At 39.8% G+C, this 27,511-nt stretch overlaps 2 protein-coding genes across 9 annotated transcripts in view; one reads left to right on the top strand and one right to left on the bottom strand.

The window, feature by feature from the left end:
* The window catches only part of LOC105726151 (uncharacterized), a 532,480-nt gene that overhangs the window by 316,455 nt on the left and 188,514 nt on the right, over positions 1-27,511 (bottom strand). The window lies entirely within an intron of this gene.
* The window catches only part of FSHR (follicle stimulating hormone receptor), a 194,234-nt gene that overhangs the window by 115,057 nt on the left and 51,666 nt on the right, over positions 1-27,511 (top strand). For all 3 annotated transcript variants that reach the window (XM_012465479.3, XM_012465480.3, XM_064364068.1), the window contains exon 3: positions 26,639-26,713. In XM_012465479.3, the coding sequence (XP_012320902.2) occupies positions 26,639-26,713 (75 nt within the window). The remainder of the gene's footprint in view (positions 1-26,638; positions 26,714-27,511) is intronic.

The raw sequence follows: 27,511 nt of genomic DNA, 5'->3' as shown, positions 1-27,511 counted from the left end.
TTATTGCACAGCTGAAAATGTCTTCTTTACCCCTCCTGAACTATTAATGAACTCATAAATCTGGGCTAACTATACTTTCTATCCAGCACATAAAGCTATTATCTTTCGATATCTATTGTTGCTTATGTGAAGTCAGCTGTCAGTCTAATTTTTAGTAATCTGTCTTTCCTCTCTGGTGGGTTTTCAGATATTTTTCTTTGTAGTCTCAATAGTGAGTGTGGATTTTTTTAATACTTGTTGTTTAGTGGTTTCCTTAAACTGGGGCAGTCTTTCCTCCATTCTAGAAATGTTTTTATTGTTATTTTTATCCTCTTTCTCTTTTGTCATTCTCTCTTTCTGGATATCCGGTTAGGACTATGTTGTAATTTCTTATACTACCCTCTACATTTCTTCACTTGTCTTTCCAATTTAACATCATTTTGTTTGTGAGCAATATTATGAGTGATTGCCTCATCCATTTTCCAATTCATTAATTTCATTGTTTATACTTATTCTATTATTCATTTATTGAGTGTCTAATTACCTTAACTTTACATTCTTCTATTAGTATTTTCCATTACTTCTTTTTTCAAATTGGTTCTTTTTCATACTTCCTTGTTTTTCTTCTAATTTCTTTTATCTTTCTATGTCTCTTTGAGCACTTAAAAGCACTTATTTAAAAATCTCCTACAGTTTCTTAACAATTCTCAATTAATGAAGCATAAATATGCTCTCTAGTATGGTAATTCCTTTTATGGTTCATAACATTTACCCTCATCCCATGAAATGGGTGAGAAGCAGGAGGGATGAAGCCTGTTCAATGGGAATCCGGAGCTCTAGGTATGAAAATATCCTAACATTTGCTGCTATCAAGCATTTTAATTTTCTCCAGTTCTAACATTTAAATTAGTTTCTTGAGGTCACTGTACCCAGTGGATGCTGTGAATTCTCACCCAACATAATCATGTGTCACTGGCCTGAGGTTAAAAATATTTGCAGGTGACTATTTCCACCAAGGGCCTCAGGATACTCCTTTGATGTTTCCCCTGGTTTAAAGTCCCCAGTTTCTCTAATGGGAAGCTTTTCCTTATTTCAGACTTTATGCAAGTAGTTCATCTCTAGTTCTTCTCAAAGAAGTCTGGAACTTGGGCTCATCTTCCCAAGTGGGTTTTGAAGCTCCAAGACCCAGCCATTATGTTAATTAAAAATTTTCGTTTGTTTTTGGCTTCAGTGTATGCTCCGCATTCTGACCATATTGAAGATGGAGTTTCTAAATTTTCTAAAACTTTGTTAAATGTTTGACATATTTGATTCAGCATTTCTGTGGATCTGGATCTGGAGAGGTTTTCATCTCAGATTTTCATGTCAGCCAGAACTCCCAACATCATTGTTTTAGTCTATGGGATACTTTATCACCATCTCCTTTAAATATAAGAAAATACAAATTAGAACTGAGTAAGTCTGATCACAAACTGAGCAAGTCACACCACCATAGCAGCTCTACAGCCAGGTGAGAGAATTAGGCTTACAGTTGTTGCATACTTTGCCTTTGTCAGAATACAGCTGACTTTTCAAAACACTTCCCTACCTACTCTTTATCTATCTATTCAGCACATGTTGCTAAGTTGATCCTCACATCATCCTAGAAAAGTGATATAGGTATTATCATATTTATGTAAATCATAAAATTACCTGGCCCCATTTAATGTACTAGCCCATGAGCCAACAACTAGTTTGTAGAATAGGTAGGACTAGAATGTGATTCTCCTACTCCTGACTCTATTCTCTGTCTAACATAGCAGTAAACTGTCTTTTCCAGTTTACAGAAGGTACCATTGGAGAGAAGTTGATCCAAAGATGGAACAAAGGCATGTCTGGCATATGGTTGCTGCCTTTCTAAGCTTGACCTTCAGACTTCTTCAGCATCCTTCTTCAGCATCATCCTTCCTCAGCATCAGTCTTGTTCTAGCTTTCTCCTCTCTCTATCTCCAAGTATGTTACATTTATGAGGATTTTGTGTTTGGGGGGAAAAAGCAAGAGCCACATTTTATTTTATTACTTTTTGTTTTTAATTTTTTAATTTTTTTTACTTTAAGTTCCAGGATATGTGTGCAGAATGTTCAGAACATTGTTACATAGATACTTGTGTGCCATGGTCGTTTACTGCACCTATCAATCTATTACCTAGGTTTTAAGCCACACATGCATTAGCTATGTGTTCTGATGCTCTCCCTCCCCTCACCCCCTGCAATTACAGCCCCTCATGTGTGTTGTTCCCCTCCTTGTGTCCATGTCTTCTTATCGTTCAACTCCCACTTATGAGTGAGAACAGATGGTGTTTTGTTTCCTGTTCCTGTGTTAGTTTGCTGAGGATGATGGCTTCCAGCTTTATCCATGTCCCTGCAAAGGACATGATCTCATTCTTTTGTGGCTGCATAGTATTCCATGTTATATATGTACCATATTTTATTTATCTAGTCTATCATTGATGGGCATTTGGGTTGGTTCCATGCCTTTGCTATTGTAAATAGAGCTGAAATAAATATATGTGTGCACGTCTTTATAGAATGATTTAACATTCCTTTTGGTATATACCCAATAATGAGATTGCTGGGTCAAATGGTATTTCTGGTTCTAGATACTTGAGGAATCACCGTACTGTCTTGCAAAATGGTTGAACTAATTTACACTCCCACCAACAATGTAAAAGGGTTCCTATTTCTCCATAGCCTCACCAGCATCTATTGTTTCCTGACTTTTTAGTAATTGCCACTCTGACTGGCATGAGATGGTATCTCATGGTGGCTTTCATTTGCATTTCTCTGATGATCAGTAATTTTTTTTTTTGATAAGTTTCTTGGCTGCATAAATGTCTTCTTTTGAGAAGTGACTATTAATATCCTTTGCCCACTTTTAGATGGGGTTACCTTTTTCTTGTAAATATGTTTAAGTTCCTTGTAAATTCTGGATGTTAGACCTTTATTAGATGGATAGATGGCAAACATTTTCTCCCCTCTGTAGGTTCCCTGTTCAGTCTGATGATAGTTTCTTTTGCTGTGCAGAGGCTCTTTAGTGTAATTAGATCCCAGTTGTCAATTTTAGCTTCTGTTGCAATTTCTTTTGGTGTTTTTGCCATGAAGTCTTTGCCTATGCCTATGTACTGAATGGTATTGCCTAGGTTTTCTTCTATGATTTGTATGCTTTGAGGTTTTACATTTAGGTGTTTAATCAACTTTGAGTTAATTTTTGTATAAGGTTTAAGGAAGGGGTCCAGTTTCAGTTTTCTGCATATGGCTGGTCAGTTTTTCCAGCACCATTTATTAAATAGAAAATCCTTTCCCCGTTTCTTGTTTTTGTCAGGTTTGTCAAAGATCAGATGGTTGTAGATGTGTGGTCCTATTTCTGAGGTCTCTTTTCTGTTTCGTTGGTCTGTATGTCTGTTTTGGTACCAGTACGTACTGTTTTGGTTACTATAGCCTTGTAGTATAGTTTGAAGTCATGTAGCATGATACCTCCAGCTTTCTGATTTTTGCTTAGTATCATCTTGTCTAACAGGTTCCATATGAATTTTAAGGTAGTCTAATTCTGTGAAGAATGTCAGTGGTAGTTTCATGAGAATAGCATTGACTCTATAAATTACTGTGGACAGTATGGCCATTTTCACAATATTCCTTCTTCTTATCCATGAGGATGGAATGATTTTCCATTTGTTTGTATCCTTCCTTATTTCCTTGAGCACTGGATTGTGGTTCTCCTTGAAGAGGTCCTTTACATCCCTTGTTAGCTGTTTTCCTAGGTATTTTATTCTCTTTGTAGCAATTGTGAATGGGAGTTCACTCATGGTTTGGCTCTCTGCTTGTCTACTGTTGGTGTATATGAATGCTTATGATTTTTGCACATTGATTTTTAATCCTGAGACTCTGCTGAAGTTGCTTATCATCTTAAAGAGTTTTTGGGCTGAGTGCTCTCAAGAGTGCTTGAAATTTTTATCTTTTTCATGTTTTAAGGACTATAGTCCTTTATTAAAAGCAATGGGGTTTTCTAGATAGAGAACCATGTCATCTGCAAACAGAAAATTTGACCTCTGCTTTCCAATTTGAATACCATTTCTTTCTTTCTCTCGCCTGACTACCCTGACCAGATCTTCCCATACTATATTGAATAGGAGTGGTGAGAGAGGGCATCCTGTCTTGTACCAGTTTTCAAAGGAAATGCTTCCAGCTTTTGCCCATTCAGTATGATATCGGCTGTGGGTTTGTCATAAATAGCTCTTCTAATTTTGATGTATGTTCCATCAATACCTAGTTCATTGAAAGTTTGTAACATGAAGGGATGTTGAATTTTATCAAAGGCTTTTTCTGCATCTATTGAGATAATTATGTGGTTTTCGTCATTGGTTCTGCTTATGTGATGGATAACATTTACTGATTTGCATATGTTGGACCAGTCTTGCATCCCAGGGATGAATCCAACTTGATTGTGGTGGATAAGTATTTTGATGTGCTACTGGATTTGCTTGCCAGTATTTTATTGAGGATTTCTTGCATCGATGAAGAACCATATTTTAAACTTGGGAAACCATGATTGAATATGAAATTCCAATGTTCAATGGGCTTTTAAAAGCTGAGATTTTAAAGCAAAATAATGTAAAACTGATAGCCAGCATCAAAAATCCTTAGGAAGAGAATTTATCCAGGTTTTTTTGAGTAAAGCTTTGGAAGACATTCAAAGCTTCAAAGTGGCCCAATGTTTAAGTGGAGAGTGGAAAGTAAATAAATAAACAAAATAAATGAACATAGAAAAGGATGACTGGAGATGATGAAACAGAGATCAAAGATAACAAGTCTACTTTTTGTTTTGTGGTAATAAATTTCAGACCCCAAAAGAGGAAGAAAATAATTTCTTTGAGAACAAAATCAGCCACTGTGCCTCTCATCACAATTTGGATACATGTTTCCAGTGGGAGTGTCTATGTAGTATAATCATGGCTAAAGATGTTGGTTAATGTCCATAATAGAGAATCTAAAATATATGGTACATATATCTACCTTTCTTTTTGTTAGAATTTAGCAGTATAGTATCTATATCTACCTATCCATGTATCGATCATGGGTTTGAGAGAAAAGAAAGAGAGGGAGTAAGAGAAGTGTTGCTCAACTTTTCTAATGAAATCTACATGCTTAAACTTGCTAATGGTGTTCACCTCAAGTGAAAGTTCTCAAGTTCTACATCTTATGATCTAAGAAATACCTATCTAAAGCTCTACTTGCTCAAAGATTTCTCTTCCTACTGGCTTGCCAGAGTGCCTGAAATTTTCATCTTCCTCATGGTTTAATGACTATAGTCCTTTCTTAAAATGCAAAGCTGTTGCCTGGAAATAGTAACATATACACCGCCAGCACCCATGAGTGGTTTTGAACAACTGGGACCAGTCACTTTTTTGAAGCCTTAGATTCCTGAGAGAGTCAAAATAAATCATCTCCTAGGTCCCTCCTCTCAGTAAGCATTATTCTGTAGTTCTGTAATTCCATAATATGATGATCTCACAGGTTGATGTTTTGATAGAGGATTAGGAAGTCAAGGTGGAACATGAGCCTTAAATGCGACTTATGGAAGTTGGAGTGGAACGGAGGGGTGGTTAGAGCCAAGACAGGCATAGCCACGAAGTTCTCTGAATCTAAAACACTTCCCTAGTGGGAGGCAGAGAAGAGGATACCACTGAGGAGTTACACTCCACGGCTTTGCCCCTTGAATGGGCGTGATGTTAATATACATATAAAATGCTAATTGTCCTTGGTCTCTTCTGTCACTGGCAAAGGCCCTTTGAAAATGAAAGGCAATGTGAAATCAAATAAAGCACGTAAGAAAACCATGCCCATGGGAGCAAGTTGCATACAAGGACCTCTTTAGGACATTGTTAACATTTCTGTCCCCCTCCCTCTCCTATAATTACCAGTGATTTGCCTTTCAGCAGCAATAAAGAACATAGTTTAACAGAGTCATCCCAATTTCTAAAAGAGCAATGCTTCATATAAAGTATCAAGCCTATAAAGACCAGCCTTAAAGACATTGAATGCTCATTCAATGCTTAAAGACATTGAAACATGTAGAATTTAACACTAGATAGCCACCTGTGTAAGTAGAGGAAGGAGCCCCATCTGCAGCATTGCGTGAAGGGCACTGGGAGGGCTTGTTGCCCCAGAAGAGAATGTTAAAATAAAATACCTTCGCTGGCTTATCCCTAATGCATAAATTCCACCTTCTAACACCATCTTCTGTGTTAAATGTCACCCTCCATCTAACCCTTCCATATATTTCTCCAGGGGTAAGAAATGCTAGGTCTAGGCCAGGCGCAGTGGCTCACGCCTGTAATCCCAGCACTTTGGGAGGCTGAGGCAGGCAGATCACCTGAGGTCAGGAGTTCAAGACCAGACTTACTAACACAGAGAAACCCCGTCTCTACTAAAAATACAAAATCAACTGGGCATGGTGACACATGCCTGTAATCCCAGCTACTCAGGAGGCTGAGGCAAGAGAATCGCTTGAACCTGGGAGACGGAGGTTGCGGTGAGCCGAGATCGTGCCACTGCACTCCAGCCTGGGCTACAAGAGCGAAATTCCATCTCAAAAATAAAATTAAAAAAAAAAAAAAGAAATGCTAGGTCTAGACTAATAGATCTGAAAGTTCATTTATCAAGTCTATTATGAGTTTCATCTCAAAAATGGGAAGAAAAGCATAATGGAAAGTTGAAAGAGGAATATAGATTGGGGCATGGAATCGCAATATCATCGAAGAAAACTAACTGTAGTAACACCAGTGATAATAATCATTCTAATCATTCCAAAAAGGTGTTTATGTGCTAAATGCTTTACAGTTTACCAAATGCTTTCACAGACATAATTTAATCTTAATGTTGATTGTATGAAATAGATAAGAGACAGTTATTTACTTACTGTACACATGAGATTTTGAAAACTAAAGGGTCTTGTCCCAGTCCACACCACTAATAAGCAAATGGAAAACTAAAACTAGATGCTGGCTATTGACACCTGCATACACTGCTTTGCTCTAAAGGTATCCACAGGGACACAGTGACGCCATAATAGAGGAGATTTGGGGAAGCTGACCACAGGCTTTGCTCATCAGACTTTTCTTAACTCCTTGGGATCTTGGAAGGGGGTCAGGCAATACTCAGAAAATCCAAGGCCTCATCTCACCAGCTTTCATGAGCTCCAGCCCTCATCCTCCCATGTGTTAGAACTGGCTTCTTCCTACTCAGTCTTCAGGTTAAGAATAACTGGGGAAGGGGAGAGGCCTGAGGGAGTGGCAGCCAGAAAGTCCATCACTGTAAGTTCTCCTACAGATATTAGACACTTGAGCCCTCCAGACTCTGGGTCTTGTTTCCTCAACACAAATACTCCCTGATAGCTGGCTTTGCGTTTATTTTCTGTGGTGTTACACTGTGCCTGAGAGGCGTCGACGATTCAGCCGCTAGAACAATTACCTCACTTCATCTTTTCCTCCAGTGGCTGAGGACCTAAAGCTCATTTATATCCAGCCTGCTATGAAATCATAGTAGGTGACAGATGTGATATAAGGGACTCCAGAAAGGACTTAAAGCTTTCAAAATACCGCCAGTCCCTGCTCGTTTATGCCCCATATTCTTGAGAATCCCCTTATTAAAGCTTTGCTCCCTATTAAAATCTAATCCCCTCCCCTCCAATCAGACTTTAATCAGTCCTCAGACACTGACACTTGGGGGCAAATATTTTTTTTCTTACAGCAGAGACTAGTATAGGGAAACAGCGGGGAGGAGGGCTCTCAAAGGAACCCAGGGATGCTGGGTGAAAGGTCAGCCATGCTTCCCATGATGCTATATGCCAGGCTGCAGCTTGCACACAGCCCCCAGTGCAGGCAGCTCGGTTGTGTTCCATCCATTTTCCTCTCAAGTACCCCTGTTCCTTATCTGAGCTGAAAACAGCCTTCCTGCGTTGGCCTCTTCATCAACTCCCCTTTCAGCTACTATTTATTCTCGCTTTCAAATTGGTCATTTTCTCTCTTTAGTTTTGCACAGTGTTTGGGTACTAGAAGAAAAGAAAAACCAGCCATAACCGAACATCCTTTAGCATCCTTTCCCAGGTTCTTATTGGCAGGTTATAAACTGTTGCTACTGTAAGACATATCTTTAGGATATACAAGGAGCAAGCAATGAAAAAAATCACATTCAACTCTGGGAGAGATTTCCAGTAGTTTTCACATTTCCTCATAGTCCCTACACATCTCTAGCTCTCTTTAAGGACTATTGGGCTTACTTAGTCAGTGACCTTGTCTAATCATATTGATTGTCAGCAATTGCGGTCTAATTGGAAAGCAAGTTGCTATGGTAATTCCTGTGTCTTATGTCTTGCATTTAAAGACACAATGATACTAAAAAGAGGAAAATTGCTTGTGGTTGGTGACAGAGGAAAACATAATTAGATATGCAAATTGTAAAACTAATGTATTCAAATGAATTCTGAAATCTAAATAAGGATTTGATGTAATAAACTGGTCCCAGAATTTCCACCAAAGGCACATTTGGTCAGAAGGTATTCTTTTTCTCCAAATACTTGTATTTTTAGGAAAAAAATAAAGACAACGTATTACGGACAAGTGGGAAGGGAGTGGCTATTCACAGCTGAAAATTGGGGACAGGATCCATAACACTGGGATGCTGCATTGCGTGCTTGAAGGAACACCAGCATGGGAGTTGGCAGACCCAGATTCTGCTCCTCTTTCTATCTTTAACTTGCTGTGTAGCCTTGGGTAAATCACCTAACTTTTATGTGCCTTATTATTCTTCACTAGCAAACAAAATATCCGCTTTTGCTTTTTTTCATTCATTTTACCCGTCAATGATCACACAATGAGCACCTACTATGTTCCAAGCTATTAGCAGGAAACACTGAAAGTCAGTTTCTCTGGTCACTATATACTCCAAAGAGAGTACAATTTCTATTCAATTAGATGCTCCTTGAAGGCAGAAACTATGTTCTTCTGAATATGTATGAAGAAGAGGCCTGCAAAGGAATTTGAGATTTGGCACCAGAAATAAAGTATTGCTCATTCCTGTTCCCTCCAACTAAATAAAAATTGAGAGACTGCCAAGTGTGATTTGAGGGGCCTGGTATTATGGAGAATGTGACAGTTGCCACAGCTCCAGCACTCAGGGGCCTACAAACATAAGTGCAGCTGGTGTGACAGCCTGACTATGATAAAATACTTTGATAAAGGCAAAAGCAATGTGCTAGGCAAGCTCAGAGCAGGGAAAATGTCTTAATTCTGGAGGATAAGGGAAGGCTTCCTTGGAGAAAACTTTAAAGGTTGGGCCTTAAAATTGGAATGGGGTTTTCTTCCTACTCCACTGCTCAGGTGGGAGCGTTAAGGATTTTACTTTACTCAATATAAGGCAAAGGACTTCAAGCCTGAGGATGTCATTTGTTCATTCAACACACATTTATGGAGTACCTGCTGCATGCACAATGCAAGCTATGAATGTAACAAAGTCCTTGACCCTAAGGGATTTATAGTCACTAGACCAGACTCTTATAGAAAATAACAACAATAATAATAAATACCATTCCTTTAGCAATTACTAAGGTTCAGATACTTAACATGTAATTATTTCATAAATAATTCTCACAAAGTTTTATACAGGTAAATACCATTATCCCCATTTCAAAGATGAGAAAACCAAGGCTCAGAGAGGCTAAATAACTTTCATCAGCTTCACACAGCTAGTAAGTGCTTATATGGTTACATAATACTGCCTCTGCTGCCTGGCTCATAACCTAGGTAACCCCTTCCCTAGAAGTAATAGCTTTGACCCATTGGTTCTACAACTCCAGCAAGACCCATGGAACTTGAGCAGATTAATGAAAATACACTCCTACCATCATAGATCAAGAGCATCTTAACCTAGATCAGCTCCATTATTAATTAGTCATGTAATTACAGCTTCTTATATCTTTGTTACTTTATGTGTTGAAAAAAGGGAAGGTGGGGCATATGTAGGAAAATCAATCTAGGAGATAGCTGATAAAATCTCTTCCTGTGCCGATTACTCTGAAATTCTAATTTCAGGGTCATTGAAAAAACAAAACAAAATTTCTAAAAGGCGTCTTTCTAACAGGATCCCCATTACCTGAAATTATGTTAGTAAAGGACAAATGTGTACTTCACAATTAAATTATGCACATCAATAGGGGTACAGAGGACCCCTTCCGAAGCTGCTAACATGAGAAATGAGATCCGGTTTCTCCCAACCCTCCCCACACAACCAGCACCCCTCCATCCTCAATAGGAGCTATTCCATTGTTTTCGATGCTACTCTCTAAGCTTTTATTTAAAGAAGGGGTCCCAAGGCACAGCAAAGGCCTGAACATATACTGAGCCAGGCTGTTGATCCCCAACATCTTGGGTGGCTTAATTGGCTGAATCACTCACATAAAAGGTGCACGTTAAAAATTAATCCACTCTTCTTATTCCTCCCTAGAATGATGGCATTTTTCTCTAGGCATTGGTAGTCTCATAAAAAAGGAAGGCTTTAAAAACCATTCCTTTTTCCTGACCTTGCAGGTCCCTTCACTGTAAAAATATGGACAGTCTCAGGATCGATAGGAGGCAAAGGAGGTGCAGGAATAGGACTTTTGCCTATAATTTGAGAGTGGGATGGGGGATAACTACTATTCAGAAATGGATATAAAACCAGTTAAATATGAAGTCAGAGAATACAGACCCCTAAATTTCTGAATGGTTGCCAAGGGCAGGATGGATAACAGCTTTGCATGCAGGGCACTTATGGGGTGCTACACTCAAGGATTCCAAAGAGGAAAATAAGACCATCAATGTGACTCAAATACAAAAGTAGCCAAATGTGAGCTCCTTGTTGCTCCTTCACTGTGGCTCATAAAGAAGCTCTTTCATGCCAAGATAAGAGTTAATGAGGTGGAAAATGGAGGGCCATAAAAAATTGAGTAATTATGAATTACAGAGTGAAAACAGAGGCTGGAAGCAGGAAGAAAGCCATTGGGGGAAGGGGGGATTATGTTACAGGTATGGTATCAAAAAAACACATTCAAACCTAGAGAGAATTATTAAGGAAGGTTTTGGGGTGCTCTGAGGTGGCAGCAGTGGACAAGACAGCCTCCAATAACTCACACACACACACACACACACACACACACACACACTTGCTATTTCTTTAGCAAAGAGACTCAAGACATATGTCAAGGAGGAAATCAACACCGGCTTACTGGCTTATAGTGGGTATCAATGGATCCCTCTTTAAGCTGACAATAAAACATATGCTGTCTTCAGGAGAATAATGGCTCAGGTCAGGGGTCCTTTCTCACCCTTGTCCAGCGCTTCAAGTGGTAAATGGCCCTTGCTGGCTACCCCGCTGCTGCTCCCTCATAGGTCCGCCACAGAGCTACTCCCAAAGATGCAGCGCCTTAAGAAGGAGGCTTCATGGAGCCCCACCGCACCCCAGCTTGTTAAAAATGAAAGCTGGCTGTCATGGAGGACTGCCAATGAGATGAGGCTGGCTGCCTTTTAATAACAGAATCACAGAAATAATTAAAATCACAGAATTCCAGGACTAACAGGGACCCTGGAGATCATTTGGATCAACAGTGTTGTTTTATAGATGAGGAACAAAGGCCCAGAGAAGGTAACTGATTTGATTCAAGGAGAGTGGTTAGTTAGTGGCAGTCAGGACTAGAACCTAGGCCCCCTGACTCCACTGAAATAATAAAAATAATAGTAAGCAGCATGACCTTTGCATAACATTATGTGCTTTTCTTCCTAGTGCATGACATGCATTATTCATGTGATCTTCAACAGCCCAGCCAACTACAAAGGATTGAGTATAAAATGTACTGAGGGACGGAGGACCTTCGCAACATCTTACAGAGGAAAATGGATCTCAGAAAGCTCCAGTGATTTGCCAAAGTGATGAAGGGCTTCCTTCTGACCACTCAAGAGACCTATCCTCATGCAGCTGTGCATTTCTGGAGCTTAGAGAGCTGGGGGTTCAAATGTCTTAATCTTAACACCCTCCCAGGCTCTGTGCGCTAATGGATTTAGTAGTCCCCATCTTAAACAGTTCTTTCTGGCATGCCAGAGTTTTGTTGTGGTTGTTGTTTTTTCACGAAACATTTGAAAAAGGGAATAAAATAGCCAATGCCTGTAATTCAACAACAGCTGCCTGATGTGCTCATGAGAGGCCAGGCAGCTCAATCACAGGTGGCAAATACTGTGTCACTGAGGAAGAGCAGTCTCTGGCTAAATTAGGTCAAATATAGAATTAGTTTTGAGGAAGACTTTTTGGTTATTTCTTTTCTTCAAATTGGCCAAGTAATACTAATTAATCCATCAATAAAAACTGATTTAACACCGAATGTATGTACCCACTTTTCACCAGATGGTAGATGTAAAACTCTTACCCTGCCCGGACGTAAGGAGCATTTGCTGAACAAGTACTAACAACCACAGACGGGGCTAGACTCTCACCTTAGGTATCGGAGTAGGATATATGATGACAAACTCCCAAATGTCAGGGACTTTCAGAACAAGTTTCTTTCTTTCTCATTGAGAAGTCCAGGTCAGGTTGATATTCCTCAGCACTGTATTTAGGACCCGAGGGCAAAAGCAGCTTTACTGTCTTCAACTGTGGCTTTCAAGGTTGTTCTGGGCACCTCCAAGCAAAAGCTAAAAAGGAGGCAGTGTATGGAGGAGCACAATGGTGGGTGCAGGACCAGGCCTGAAATAGCACACGTCACTTTTACTCACCTTCCACAGGAAGGGCTTTCTTCTCACAATGCTACAGCTAACAGTAAGACTGGTCAAGAAATGTAGTCCAGCTATGCTCCCAGGAATAAGAGGAGGGAAATTGATTTTGGAGGACTTAGCAATCTATTCCATGCCATATATTATCTCCATAATTCTCACAAAAAATCCTAACAGGTGGGTTAATATGTCATGCATATTAATTATCTCCATTAACATAGATGTCATGCCTATTAATTGGCTTGTCCAAGGTCACATGATTGGACAATGATAAAGCTAGAATTTGAATCCAGGCCTGTCTGTCTTCCAGGTTCATTGTGCTATTCACACATATGTGTAAACCAAGGCAAATATGAGTCAGCAGGGCCCTGATGAGACAAAGCCATTAGTGAGATTACCCATGCAGAGCATTTAGCACTGTGCCTGCTACACAGCGAACATCCAATAGAGATTAATTATTATCATTGTCATCATTATTCCTTCAGCCTTGAGTTATAGAACTCAAACTTACAAGTGCCCCAAACCGATGCACAATTTACTGTCCCTGTCCCTTGTGTGTCAAAGGCTACTCCAACCTCACACCTCACTTTCCTCTGCCTCTGCCAAAGCTGTCAGGTCACATCAAACCCAAATGACCTGATCAACCTGCCTTTTCTTTCTCCTCTACACAGGATATCCACTCCCTTACTACCTGCCAAACTCCTTGTCTTTCATCACTAGGAACTCAGTAAATTCCTGTTTAAAAAAGAAATTGACTACCTTTTCTAGCTTCCAACTCTAATCTGGTTCTACTGCCAGAAAATCTCTTTGTCCTTCCTTCACCGATTTTTTTTTTTTTTTGAGATAGTCTTGCTCTGTCACCCAGGCTGGAGTGCAGTGGCATGTTCTCCGCTCACTGCAACCTCTGCCTCCTGAGCTCAAGTGATTCTCATGCCTCAGCCTCTCAAGTAGCCGGGACTACAGGCATGCACCACCACACCTGGTTAATTTTTGTAATTTTAGTAGAAACAGGGTTTCCCCATGTTGGCCAGGTTGGTCTCAAACTCTTGACCTCAAGTTTTCCGCCCACCTTGGCCTCCCTAAGTGCGGGAATTATAGGCATGAGCCAGTGCTCCGGGCCCTTCCTTCACTTTTTATCATCCTCTTTCAATTCCATTTGCTTTCCCAAATAATGATCCTGTGCATGGCTCCCAAGCACAAGAACTAGCTGCACTCCTGTGTCCAGGTAGGGATGGACTCATATAGCTTCCAATTCACAGTCTTCTCTACTTGTCCCTCCATTCTTAGTCATGCATGTTATGTACATAACCTTAAATCTCTCCCAAATATTAATAATTGATACACTTAATTTGTTTGAAAAAAGATGACCCATGACCAACATCATACCACTCTTGAGTACTTCTGAGTCGTTAACATGACTGTCAAAAACTGCTGGTCTAGTGGAAATTCCAAGTGTTGACAATGATGGTGGGAAACAAGGAAGGGTTGCAAGAAATACAGAAGTGATTAATTGAGAGAATTTAAGATCTGTTTGAACACTAAATGGTGGAAAGAAGTCAAAGGTGACCCCAGAATTCAAAACAGGTTAGTCCAGTGGGCGAGCAGGGATGTCAGACAGAGCTGCTGGCTTGGGGTCATGACTGGGGAGGAGAAGACAGTTGGGAGAGGAAAAGAATTAAGCTGCTGTAGACCGATTGTCTGTGATGGGTTCACAAAACATGTGTGTCTTAGGCTGTTGCAGACAAGGGATGCTGGTCTCAGAGGGAAGCTCATTCTGATGATGTATAATTCATCAGCAGAGAGGTCCTAACAGAGGCTGTGGGGAATAAGGTGGCCCCAGGGTGTGTCAACAGGAAAAGGAAAAGCTTGAGGGACACTAAGACAGGCTTAAGAGATGCTGACATTTAGAGAGAGTGTGATGGGGGAAATGCGGTGTATAGGGATATTTACAATAAAATGTACTGAAGCCCCACTGTTTACTCGGCTGTGTTGGGCACCTGGCATCCTTCCCACACTGCCCTCCACTTGTTCTGTTGACTCTGCACTCACAACTTTTCATACATCTGACCAAACTGCAGATGTATATAATAAAGGCAGTACTATTTACCATCTTATATGCTTTATACTTGCACGGAAAATGTACTAAAAGGTGTTTATTATATGAGTTGCTGCTTGGAACTTTGACTTATTTGTGCTATTGGGGAAATTACTTAACTTCTGTGTGCCAGCCTTTCTGTAGAAGGGGCTAAGAATGGCACTTAGCTCACAAACTTGATGTGAGGATTAAGCAACTTCATAAATATGAAGCACAGAAAAATTGCCTGACACATTAAGTGCTTAATAAACATTAGCTAGTATGACTGTGATTTTTAGTCCCTTTTCTCATCTGCTGAGGGAAGAAAGGGAGATGTATTATATCAAATTTTAGATTACTTAAAGTTTAAATTAAGATAAAACTAAAAATGAACACAATAGTTTGTTGTTGACGTATTTGAAAGCAAGAGCATTTAATTCCAATTTCTGAATTAGGCTGAGCCACTGAAGGTACTTTTATCTCCGTCTCATTTTGGGGTATCTTTAGGATGACTCCATCAAAGACTCATCTTGCCCATGGGAAGGAAGCAGATCTGGGAAGACCAGACAGTCTCAGGCATGTCAGGAAAGGGCAGCACTCCCAACTATCATCTAAGGAGGCGAAACCAGCTCTTTGGCAACATCCTCACCACATCTTGACCCTCTCCTAAAGGAAAAAGCATGCTTTTTAGGTTATGATTTCAGTGGTGGAGACAATCCACGTTGAGGCATATGCCTGCTCTACCTAATCTCCTTTGTGTGGCCAGTGGACCAGATGGGCAATCTCACTGTAAGACCTAGAACAGGGCTGGGGTTAGGATAATAACATAGCCTGGTTTAAGAATTTAAATGATTTTATAGGTGAGGTTAAGGGAACAACCTGAATTCCTCTATGTAAAGCTTAAAGCAGCATTCTTAGGACCTTTGCTGGAGAGTTTTACCACAGCACAGTGGTCAACTGGCACAAGATCTCCCAGCTGCAGATGAATTCAGTCCGAAACTCCATAAAGAGAGGAAGGCAGGCAATCCCAGGCATGTTAACATTAGAGTTTACCATGTGACAAGCACTGTACTTTCACACACCCCTTCCTATTTTATCCCTTTGACAAGCCTTTGAAGTAGTTATTATTCCCATCTTATAAATGAGGAATCAAAGCTCAGAAGACTCTCACAGTGGCCCACAGTTATTCAGCTAGGAGAAAATGGAGGCAGGACTCAAACTCAGGTCTCAACTTTATTGTAAAGTTTCTGGATCTAATGTTCAGATAATTCTTTTTTGTTTATATATCTATATCTATATATATATTTTATTGCACTTTAGGTTTTGGGGTACATGTGAAGAACATGTAGGATTGTTGCATAGGTACATACATGGCAATGTGGTTTGCTGCCTCCATCCCTGTCACCTATATCTGGTATTTCTTCCCACATTATCCCTCCCCAACTCCCTACTCCCCACTGTCCCTCTCCTCTTCCCCCCCAGGCAGACCCCAGTGTGTGATGCTCCCCTCCCTGTGTCCATGTGGTCTCCTTGTTCAACACCCACCCATGAGTGAGAACATGCGGTGTTTGATTTTCTGTTCTTGTGTCAGTTTGCTGAGAATGATGGTTTCCAGGTTAATCCATGTCCCTACAAAGGACACAAATACATCATTTTTTATGGCTGCATAGTATTCCATGGTGTATATGTGCCACATTTTCCCTGTCTAGTCTATCATTGATTGGCATTTGGGTTGGTCCCAGGTTTTTGCTATTGTAAACAGTGCTACAGTGAACATATGTGTGCATGTGTCTTTATAACAGAACAATTTATAATCCTTTGGATATATACCCAGTAATGGGATTGCTGGGTCAAATGGAATTTCTATTTCTAGGTCCCTGAGGAATTGCCACACTATCTTCCACAATGGTTGAACTAATTTATACTCCCACCAACAGTGTAAAAGTGTTCCTATTTCTCCACATCCTCTCCAGCATCTGTTGTCTCCGGATTTTTTAATGATCGCCATTCTAACTGGCGTGAGATGGTATCTCATTGTGATTTTGATCTGCATTTCTCTAATGACCAGTGAAGATGAGCATTTCTTCATATGTTTTTTGGCCTCATAAATGTCTTCTTTTGAAAAGTGACTGTTCATAACCTTTGCCCACTTTTGAATGGGTTTGTTTTTTCTTGTAAATCTGTTTTAGTTCTTTGTAGATTTTGGATATAAGCCCTTTGTCAGATGGATAGATTGCAAAAATTTTTTTCTATTCTGTTGGTTGCTGGTTCACTCTTATAATTGTTTCTTTGGCTGTACAGAAGCTCTGGAGTTTAATTAGATCCCATTTATCTGTTTTGGCTTTTGTTGCCAATGCTTTTGGCGTTTTAGTCATGAAGTCCTTGCCTATGCCTATTTCCTGAACGATTTTGCCTAGGTTTTCTTCTAGGGTTTTTATGGTGTTAAGTCTTAGGTTTAAATCTTTAATCAATGTGGAGTTAATTTTAGTGTAAGGTGTCAGGAAGGGGTCGAGTTTCTGCTTTCTGCACATGGCTAGCCAGTTTTCCCAACACCATTTACTAAACAGGGAATCCTTTCCCCATTGCTTGTTTTAGTGAGGTTTGTCAAAGATCAGATGGTTGTAGATGTGTGGCATTGCCTCTGAGGCCTCTGTTCTGTTCCATTGGTATATATCTCTGTTTTGGTACCAATACCATGCTGTTTGATTACTGTAGCCTTGTAGTATAGTTTCAAGTCTGGTAGCGTGATGCCTCCAGTTTTGTTCTTTTTGCTTAGAATTGAGTTGGCTATGCGGGCTCTCTTTTGGTTCCATATGAAGTTTAAGGTGGTTTTTTCCAGTTCTGTGAAGAGGGTCATAGGTAGCTCGTTGGGGATAGCATTGAATCTGTAAGTTACTTTGGGCAGTATGGCCATTTTCACGATATTGATTCTTCCTAACCATGAGCATGGAATGTTTCTCCATCTGTTTGTGCCCTCTTTTATTCCCTTGAGCAGTGGTTTGTAGTTCTCCTTGAAGAGGTCCTTTACATCCTTTGTTAGTTGTGTTCCTAGGTATTTTATTCTCTTTGTAGCAATTGTGAATGGCAGTTCGTTCTTGATTTGGCTCTCTTTAAATCTGTTATTGGTGTATAGGAATGATTGTGACTTCTGCACATTGATTTTGTATCCTGAGACTTTGCTGAAGTTGCTTATCAGTTTCAGGAGATTTTGGGCTGAGATGATGGGGTCTTCTAAATATACAATCATGCCGTCTGCAAATAAAGACAATTTGACTTCCTCCTTTCCTAACTGAACACGGTTTTTATTTATTTATTTATTTATTTATTTATTTATTTATTTATTTATTTTTTTGTCTAATTGCTCTGGCTAGTACTTCCAATACTATATTGAATAGGAGTGGTGCCAGAGGGCATCCTTGTTTAGTGCTGGATTTCAAAGGGAATGCTTCCACTTTTTGCCCATTCAGTATGATATTGGCTGTAGGTTTATCGTAAATAGCTTTTATTGTTTTGGGATATGTTCCTTCGATACCTAGTTTATTGAGAGATTTTAGCATAAAGGCTGTTGAATTTTGTTGAAGGCCTTCTCTGCATCTATTGAGATAATTATGTGGTTTTGGTCTTTGGTTCTGCTTATGTGGTGAATTATGTTTATAGACTTGCGAATGTTGAACCAGCCTTGCATCCCCGGGATGAAGCCTACTTGATCGTGATGGATATGCTTTTTGATGTGCTGTTGCAATCAGTTTGCCAGTATTTTATTGAAGATTTTTGCATCTATGTTCATCATGGATATTGGCCTGAAGTTTTCTTTTCTTGTTGAGTCTCTGCCAGGTTTTGATATCAGGATGATGTTGGTCTCATAAAATGATTTGGGAAGGATTCCCTCTTTTAAAATTGTTTGGAATAATTTCAGAAGGAGTGGTACCAGCTCCTCTTTGTATGTCTGGTAGAATTCAGCTGTGAACCCATGTGGATCTGGGCTTTTTTTGGTTGGTAGGCTATTAATTTCTGCCTCAACTTCAGCCATTGTTATTGGTCTATTCAGGGTTTTGACTTCTTCCTGGTTTAGGCTTGGAAGGGTGCAGGTGTCCAGGAATTTATCCATTTCTTCCAGGTTTACTGGTTTATGTGCTTAGAGTCGTTTGTAGTAATCTCTGATTGTGGCTTGTATTTCTGTGGAATCTGTGGTGATATCCCCTTTACCATTTTTTATTGAATCTATTTGATTATTCTCTCTTTTCTTTTTTATTAATCCGACCAGTGGTCTGTCTGTTCTGTTGATCTTTTCAAAAAACCAGATCCTGGATTTATTGATTTTTTTGAAGGGTTTCTTGTGTCTGTATCTCCTTCAGTTCTGCTCTGATCTTAGTTATTTCTTGTCTTCTGCTAGCTTTCTAGTTTTTCTGATCTTGCTCCTCTACCTCTTTCAATTTTGATAATAGGGTGTCAATTTTAGATCTTTCTTTGCTTCTCATGTGGGCATTTATTGCTATAAACTTTCCTCTAGACACTGCTTTAAATATGTCCCAGACATGTTGTGTCTTCATTCTCGTTGGTTTCGAAGAACATCTTTATTTCTTGCCTTCATTTCGTTGTTTATCCAGTCAACATTCAAGAGCCAGTTGTTTATTTTCCATGAAGTTGTGTGGTTCTGAGATAGTTTCTTAATCCTGAGTTCTAATTTGATTGCACTGTGGTCTAAGAGACTGTTTGTTATGATTTCCGTTCTTTTGCATTTGCTGAGGAGTGATTTACTTCCAATTATATGGTCAATTTTAGAGTAGGTGTGATGTGGTGCTGAGAATAATGTATATTACGTGGATTTGGGGTGGAGAGTTCTATAAATGTCTCTTAGGTTTGCTTGGTCCAGATCTGAGTTCAAGTCCTGAATATCCTTGTTAATTTTCTGTCTTGTTGATCTGTCTAATATTGACAATGGAGTGTTAAAGTCTCCCACTATTATTGTGTGGGAGTCTAAGTCTCTGTAGGTCATTAAGAACTTGCTTTATGTATCTGGGTGCTCCTGTATTGGGTGTGTATATATTTAGGATCATTAGCCCTTCTTGTTGCATTGATCCTTGTACCATTACATAATGCCCTTCTTTGTCTCTTTTGATCTTTGTTGGTTTAAAGTCTATTTTATCAGAGACTAGGATTGCAACTCCTCCTTTTTTTTGTTCTCCATTTGCTTGGTAAATCTTCCCCCATCCCTTTATTTTGAGCCTTTGTGTATCCTTGCATGTGAGAAGGGTATCCTGGATACAGCACACTGATGGGTTTTGACTTTTTATCCAATTTGCCAGTCTGTGTCTTTTGACTGGGGTATTAGCCCATTAACATTTAAGGTTAATATTGTTATGTGTGAATTTGATCCTGCCATTTTGATGCTAGCTGGTTGCTTTGCCCATTAGTTGATGCAGTTTCTTCATTGTGTCGATGTCCTTTACCATTTGGTACATTTTTGGAGTGGCTGGTACTGGTTGTTCCTTTCTATGTTTAGTGCTTCTTTCAGGAGCTCTTGTAAGGCAGGCCTAGTGGTGATGAAATCTCTCAGCAATTGTTTGTTCATAAAGGATTTTATTTCTCCTTCACTTATGAAGTTTAATTTAGCTAGATATGAAATTCTGGGTTGAAATTTCTTTTCTTTAAGGATGTTGAATATTGGCCCCCACTCTCTTCTGGCTTGTAGGGTTTCTGCCGAGAGATCCTCTGTGAGCCTAATGGGCTTCCCTTTGTGGATAACCCAACCGTTCTCTCTGGCTGCCCTTAGCATTTTTTCCTTCATTTCAACACTGTTGAATCTGATGATTATGTGCCTTGGGGTTACTCTTCTTGAGGAATATCTTTGTGGGGTTCTCCGTATTTCCTGGACTTGAATATTGGCCTACCTTGCTAGGTTGGGAAGTTCTCCTAAATAATATCCTGAAAAGTATTATCCAGCCTGGATTCATTATCTCCATCACATTCAGGTACACCTATCAAACATAGATTAGCTCTTTTCACATAGTCCCATATTTCGTGGAGGCTTTGTTCATTTGTTTTCGCTTTTTTTTCTCTAATCTTGCCTTCTCATTTTATTTCATTGAGTTGATCTTCAATCTCTGATATCCTTTCTTCTGCTTGGTCAATTTGGCTATTGAAACTTGTGTATGCTTCGTGAAGTTCTCGGGTTGTGTTTTTCAGCTCCACCAATTCATTTATATCCTTTTCTAAGCTCTTTATTGTCATTAGCATTTTGTCAAACCTTTTTTCAAGGTTCTTAGTTTCTTTGCATTGGGTTAGAACATGTTCTTTTAGCTCAGAGAAGTTTGTTATTACCTACTTTCTGAAGCCTGTTTTATGTCAGTTCATCAGACTCATTCTCCATCTAGCCTTGTTCCCTTGCTGGTGAGGAACTGTGATCCCTTGGAGGAGGAGTGGCTTTCTGGTTGTGGATGTTTTCATCCTTTTTGTGCTGGTTTCTTCCCATCTTTGTGGATTTATCTACCTGTGGTGTTTGTAGTTGGCGACTTTTAGATGGGGTCTCTGAATGGACGTTCTTTTTGTTGATGACAAAGTTATTTCTTTCTGTTTTTTAGTTTTCCTTCTAACAGTCAGGCTCCTCCGCTTTTGGACTGCTGGAGGTCCACTCTAGACCCTGCTTACCTGGGGATCACCTGCAACAGCTGCAGAACAGTAAGGGTTGCTGCCAGTTTCTTCTTCTGTTTACTTTGTACCAGTAGGATACCCGCCAGATGTCAGCCTGAGCTCTCCTTTATGAGATGTCTCTTTGGATATATGGGGGTCAGGGAACTGCTTGAGGGGACAATCTGTCCTTTATAGGAGCTCAAGTACTGAGCTGTGAGCGCTGTTGTTCCATTCAGAGCTGCTGGGCAGGTACATTTAAGTCTGCTGCAGTGGAACCCATAACCGCCTTTTTTTCCCAGGTGCTCTGTCCTGGGAAGGTGGGGCTTTATTTATAAGTTCCTGATGTGCTGCTGCCTTTTTTCAGAGATGCCTTGCCCAGCGAGGAGGTAGCCTAGTCACAGTCTGCCAGCAGAGGCATTGCTGAGCTGCCATGGGCTCTGCCCAGCTGCTGTGTGAGCTTCCTTGCAGTTTTATTTATAGAGGTATAGTTAAAACTGCCTTGGTAATGGGAGTCTGCCTCAGTAATGAAAGACTGTCTCTGTAATGGCGGACTGCCTCAGTAATGGTGGATTGCCTCGGTAGTGGTGGACTGCCTCGGTAATGGCAGACCACTTTACCCCCACAGAGCTGGACCATCCCAGGTCCAGCTGTGCTTGCTGTGAAACTTTCAATCCAGAGCATTTCAGATTGCTGGTCTTTGTGGGGGTGGGACCATCCAGGCTCCAGATGAAAAGAAGCCCATATTTGTGTGGATTTTTGTGCAGGGACTCACTGCACCTGCTGAAACAGCCATGCTGGAGACTCATGGCACTTTTCTGCCTGGGAATCCCCTGGTCTGTGGGCAGTAAAAATTCGTTTGGAAATGTGGTGATCACTCGACCTCTGCATTCTCCCTGGGAACTGCACTCCAGAGCTGTTCCTATTCAGCCATCTTGGATAGTTCCTGTTCAGTTAATTCTAAAGGAAGGTGGAAATGTATGGTTTGAGAGCTTTATGAACTTTTTGGAACATATTTTCATAGGAATTTTTACCTGCCTTCTTATATGTGATATATATGTATTAGAAATGTTATAGCTACAATTACATTATATGCATATTGCATTTCAATATCACAAGATATAGCACATATATGTGTTACATATACAGTATGAATTACTATATACACATATTCTGTCTTGTTATACTGAAAAGCAATATACCAAAAGTTTTACTTTTTCTAGTAACTCAAATGTACCCCATCAAATACAGATAGCATCCATTTAGGAAAGCCTGGAATACTAGTCTCACTGAGTTAGAGATGACTGATGAAACCCAGGATCCAGTTTATTCATCTTTAGATTCCCAGTGCCTGAAACACAGAAGCTACTTAATCAAAATTTGTCAAACATTCGTTGAATTAGTTCTCCCCTTTATTGCACAAAAGCAAAGGTGGAAAATCTTTTATAGTCTCTCAAAGATCATTCATTCATTCAGCAAACACTTGACTGGGAGCAGGAATATTAAGATACAAGGCAATGTCACTGTCCTCCAGCAGTTCCTAGCCTACTGAGGGAGAAAAAGCAGAATGCAAACCCAATGTAATATGTGAAGGCCAGTCCTTTCTCCTGTTCAATTTTTCTATGGCTGTTTTGTCAATTCAAGGACCTCATCTGATAGCCAGAGAAGGCCTAGGGAGAGAGCTGTGACCCAGAGAGGCACAGATAAAGGTACTCAGATACTATTAGGTCAGCAGACCAAATATTTGTGCATGTCACTTGCATGTTATACTCTGCATTAGTAAAATTCCCTGGAACAAAGTCCTAAGTTATAAATAAGCTAGGCTGGGCTAGACAAACTAGATGAAGACAAACTTCACCTCCCTCAGTTTAGCAGATGACATTCATAGGCCTGAAGATTTCTTTTCCTTAGTCTATGCTTTGATCCATTTATTCATCCAGTAATCATTTATTGAGCACTAACTACATATCAACTTATCACTAGATGCTGGAGATACAAAAAAAAGATGAATTATACAAGTACCAAAAACAGCAATAACAAAACCTGGTGGTGATTGCTTTAACTGAGAAATGAAAAAGGTCTTGTGAGAACATAAACAATAGGAAAGCTTCAATGGTGGTAGAGTAAAGGAAGGCTTTTCAGAGGGAATGCAGATTTTTGTAAACCAAGTACTTCATTCCCCTGGAGCTCCTCTATCACACTTTTCATATCCACCCATGAATATTTACACTGCAGCAAAAAGCCTGGTAGCATATTATTACTATTTCCCTAAAGAACCTTGCAATACAAAGTACGGCCAGCACCTGGGCTATTAGAAATGCAGGACCTCAGGCCCCACTGGAGACCTTCCCAGTGAGAATCTGTATTCTAAAAAGATCTCATGTGTGTTAACATTTGAGAAGCACTCTCCTAGAAGATGAGGAAAGGAGAGACTCATCTCTGAAAATCATCTTCTACAGTGCTTCTGTGCTTGAGGATGAAGGCTCCTTGCACTGTTCTGGAGAAGACTTTACAAATCATTTCATCTATCCCCTTGTTTTACAACAAAGACTCCCAGTCCAGAGGGGTGCTCGGTATGGTGCAGGAGGCAGGGTGGGTAGAAGAAAGTCTGTGAATCCTTCTGTTAGCCACAGTTGGTCCCTCATACAGGCGGGGCCATTTAACTAATGTAGTGACACAAATTCCAACCTCACAGGCTTGTCAAAAGGATTGCAGATTATGCAGGTAAAGTGACTGATAAACAGTAAACACTCAATAAATTTTAATAGTAATAACTAGAGACAGAATTGGGTTAGATCAGAACAAGATGTCTAAATTTCTCAATGAAGTACTTTTCCATGACTGTACCCTGTTCACCTGCCCCCAGTCCTCATCTAGCCAAAGGCATCCCCCTACTCAACCCTAACACCCAGTACTGTCTCTGAAGTTGAGACCATTAAAATATGGACTACTTTCTGAAATCGCTAATTTAGAAGTGTTTCTTTACTTTGTTTATTCTAATAATTTCTTTTTCTTTTTGAAACATAATCCAGATAAGGGAATTCTCAACACATGAATTTGGGCAAGAACATATGTCTCTCTGAGTGGTGACCAAATGTAGTGCTAATTGCTAGTGAACCTGGAGATAGCTTTTGGAGGAGATGGTTTTATTTGCATTTGAGCCCTTCCTGTTATGTCGCCTTTTCCTGCATGCTTTATTCTCTACCCCATGCTATTCTTTCACTCTACTGTATTCAAATAAATGCTTTCTTCTTCCATTCCTTTCCCCTTCCTTCTCAATTCTGTACCTCCCAGAACTCCGTGTACATATATGTAATTACATATATATATAATTAGGTTTTATTATATATATTAAAAATAATTACTAAAAATAATTATAAATAATATATAATTTTATATTATTATATAGACTATAATATAGATGATTATATATTATATATAGAATATATTGAATATAATATATATTAAAATATATAATTAGATATAAACATAATTAGAAACACACATAGACTACCCTTATCCATGTTCAACTGTGCAAATGGTAAGGACTTTAATTTGCCAAATGAATCATGAAAGATGTTATTATGGAATAAGAGGAACTCTTCTCACAAAATATCTCCTCATTCGTGCGAGGCTTGTGAGAAACAGCCCTGCCACCACTGGGTTAACAAGCCACAGATGTCACTGGCCCCCCTCACAGACACTGGTGCTGCTCACAGTCACACTTCCCCTCCCCCATGGGCCTTCTCTTTTCCCTCCCCTCCAGGCCTTTCTCTTCTTCAAGAGCCTTTCTAGAGTTCTTCCGCTAAATCCTAGGCCAGCAGACAGCACTTCTACCTCAGCCAATTTGAGTGCATGCTGCCTGTGAGATTTCCTGAGACACTCTCAGCTGCCGCATTAAAACTGCATAAGAGTCTTCCTCAGGAGGCCTAATAATAGCACATTTCATCTGTGAGACACTTTATAAATATTAACTGATTACGCTGCCCTGTCTCCTCATAACCTCTGGGCTTCTGCATAGTGGACATCATTCTCCTCTGCCCTCAGATTACTCTGGGAGAAAAAAAGCTGAGACCTGAAGAATCTTTTTCTGGATATTCTAGGCTAAGACATCATTAATGCCAACAGCCTTGCAACAACCTCCACCTAAGTTATGGCTTGGAGTGGGAAGGGATTTAAATCTATGTTTATTTTGTTATTTTTCTTAGTTTTTAAGTTCCAGGGTACATGTGCAGGATGTGCAGGTTTGTTGCATAGGTAAACGTGTGCCATGGTCATTTGCTGCATCTATCAACCCATCACTTAGGTATTGAGCCCAGCATGCATTAGCAATTTTTCCTAATGCTCTCCCTCCCTCAATCCTTCCCCATGACAAGCCCCAGTGTGTGTTCTTCCCCTCCCTGTGTCCATGTGTTCTCATTGTTCAGCTCCCACTGCAGAGAACATGCAGTTTTCTGTTCCTGCGTTAGACATTCATGTGGCCGACAAACATATGTTTATTTTAAAGAGACTAGATTGAGGTTCTCATCTCCAAAAGCCAGATCAGCAGAGAGAAAACAACTCAACGATCTAGGGCAGTGTTACTGAACTACAGCCGATGGGTCAAATCCAGTCTGACACCTGTTTTTATCAATAAAGTTTTATTGGAACACAGTCAGGCTAATTCATTCATGTGTTACCTATGGTTACATTTGAGGTACAACATCAGTTGAGCAGTTGTGACAGAGAACAAATAACCACAGCAAAGGCCAAAAAAATATTTGCTATCTAGCCCTGTAAAAAAGCTTTACTGACCCCCGGTCTGGGGAACTTAAATTTTGTTCTCATCCTGTATGTTCCCTAAATTTCTTTAAGCAAATCTCTTCCTTCCTGGACCTCACTTTCTACATCTGTAGACTGGATAATCTCCAGGGTGAACCACTGCCTTCGACTTATTCTCCCATTGTTCTTTAAGTGTTAGCATCTAGCATGTTAGTTTTGTCTTATTACTACAGCTGACCTCTTTGAGGGCAGAAAGGAGTTTTGTGTGTCTCATGAATCCTCCAAGGCACAAGGCTCTATGCTGAGCCCTAAAAATATTCATGGAGTGTAACTTAACTGGATTGAATTATATATTTTTTTCTCCACAGAGAGATCTCTCAGAATGACGTCTTGGAGGTGATAGAGGCAGATGTGTTCTCCAACCTTCCCAAGTTACATGAAATGTAAGCAAGAAGCCTGGGGAATTTGCTCATGGCCATTCTTGAAAATATCCTTAAAGTTCTCCTATATTCCTAGGAAGCCCTGGCTCTGCCATGGCCTCAGATCCCTAGATTGTCATTATAAGATTTTAGGCTGTCTAAGTCAGCCTAAAAGGCACTGTAATGTGTCTCTATCTAGTGATGCAGGCCACAGCTCAGAGCCTAGTCTCATCCTGTGCCGGCCTGTCATCATTTTTTGCATCATAGACCCAAGAACATTGCCAGTGACTGTGTGCAAGTACCTCTATGTCATCCTTTCATTCAAAGTTATTCCAGTCAAAGCCCAAAATAAGTCCCACATGATGTACTTAAAGTTGGTTAGACCTTGTCTGACTACTAGCCTATGCCATATATTTACCATGAAACCTTGGCCAAGATAGATAACTATCTGAGACTTAGTTTCCTCATCTATAAAACTGAAATAATAAAATTACATATGTCGTAGGATTGCTGTGATGAATAAAAGAAATGATAAATGTCAATTAGATCTAGCATATTGACTGGCCTAGAGTGAGTATGTTATAATGATCCTTAGTTCCTTTAATACTCCAGCAAATTTACTTTCTCTTCTTAATGTTTCAGTTTTATGTAATAGCACTGCTCACACAGATCCACTTCTGTTTTATACCAGTTTATAATTACTATAAATTATTTCATAGAATCACAGAATGTCAAAGCCAGAAGAGACTTTAGGGACTGGTCTACAATTTTTCAATGTATATTCTGTGTATCACTAAAAACTCAGGAAATTATTAAGTATTT

This window comes from Aotus nancymaae, unplaced genomic scaffold (genome assembly GCF_030222135.1).
Source record: "Aotus nancymaae isolate 86718 unplaced genomic scaffold, 86718_ANA_hifiasm-v0.15.2.pri h1tg000057l, whole genome shotgun sequence".
Taxonomy (NCBI): domain Eukaryota; kingdom Metazoa; phylum Chordata; class Mammalia; order Primates; family Aotidae; genus Aotus; species Aotus nancymaae.
Note: the sequence above shows the minus strand (reverse complement) of the source record. Positions and strands in the feature narration are given on the sequence as shown.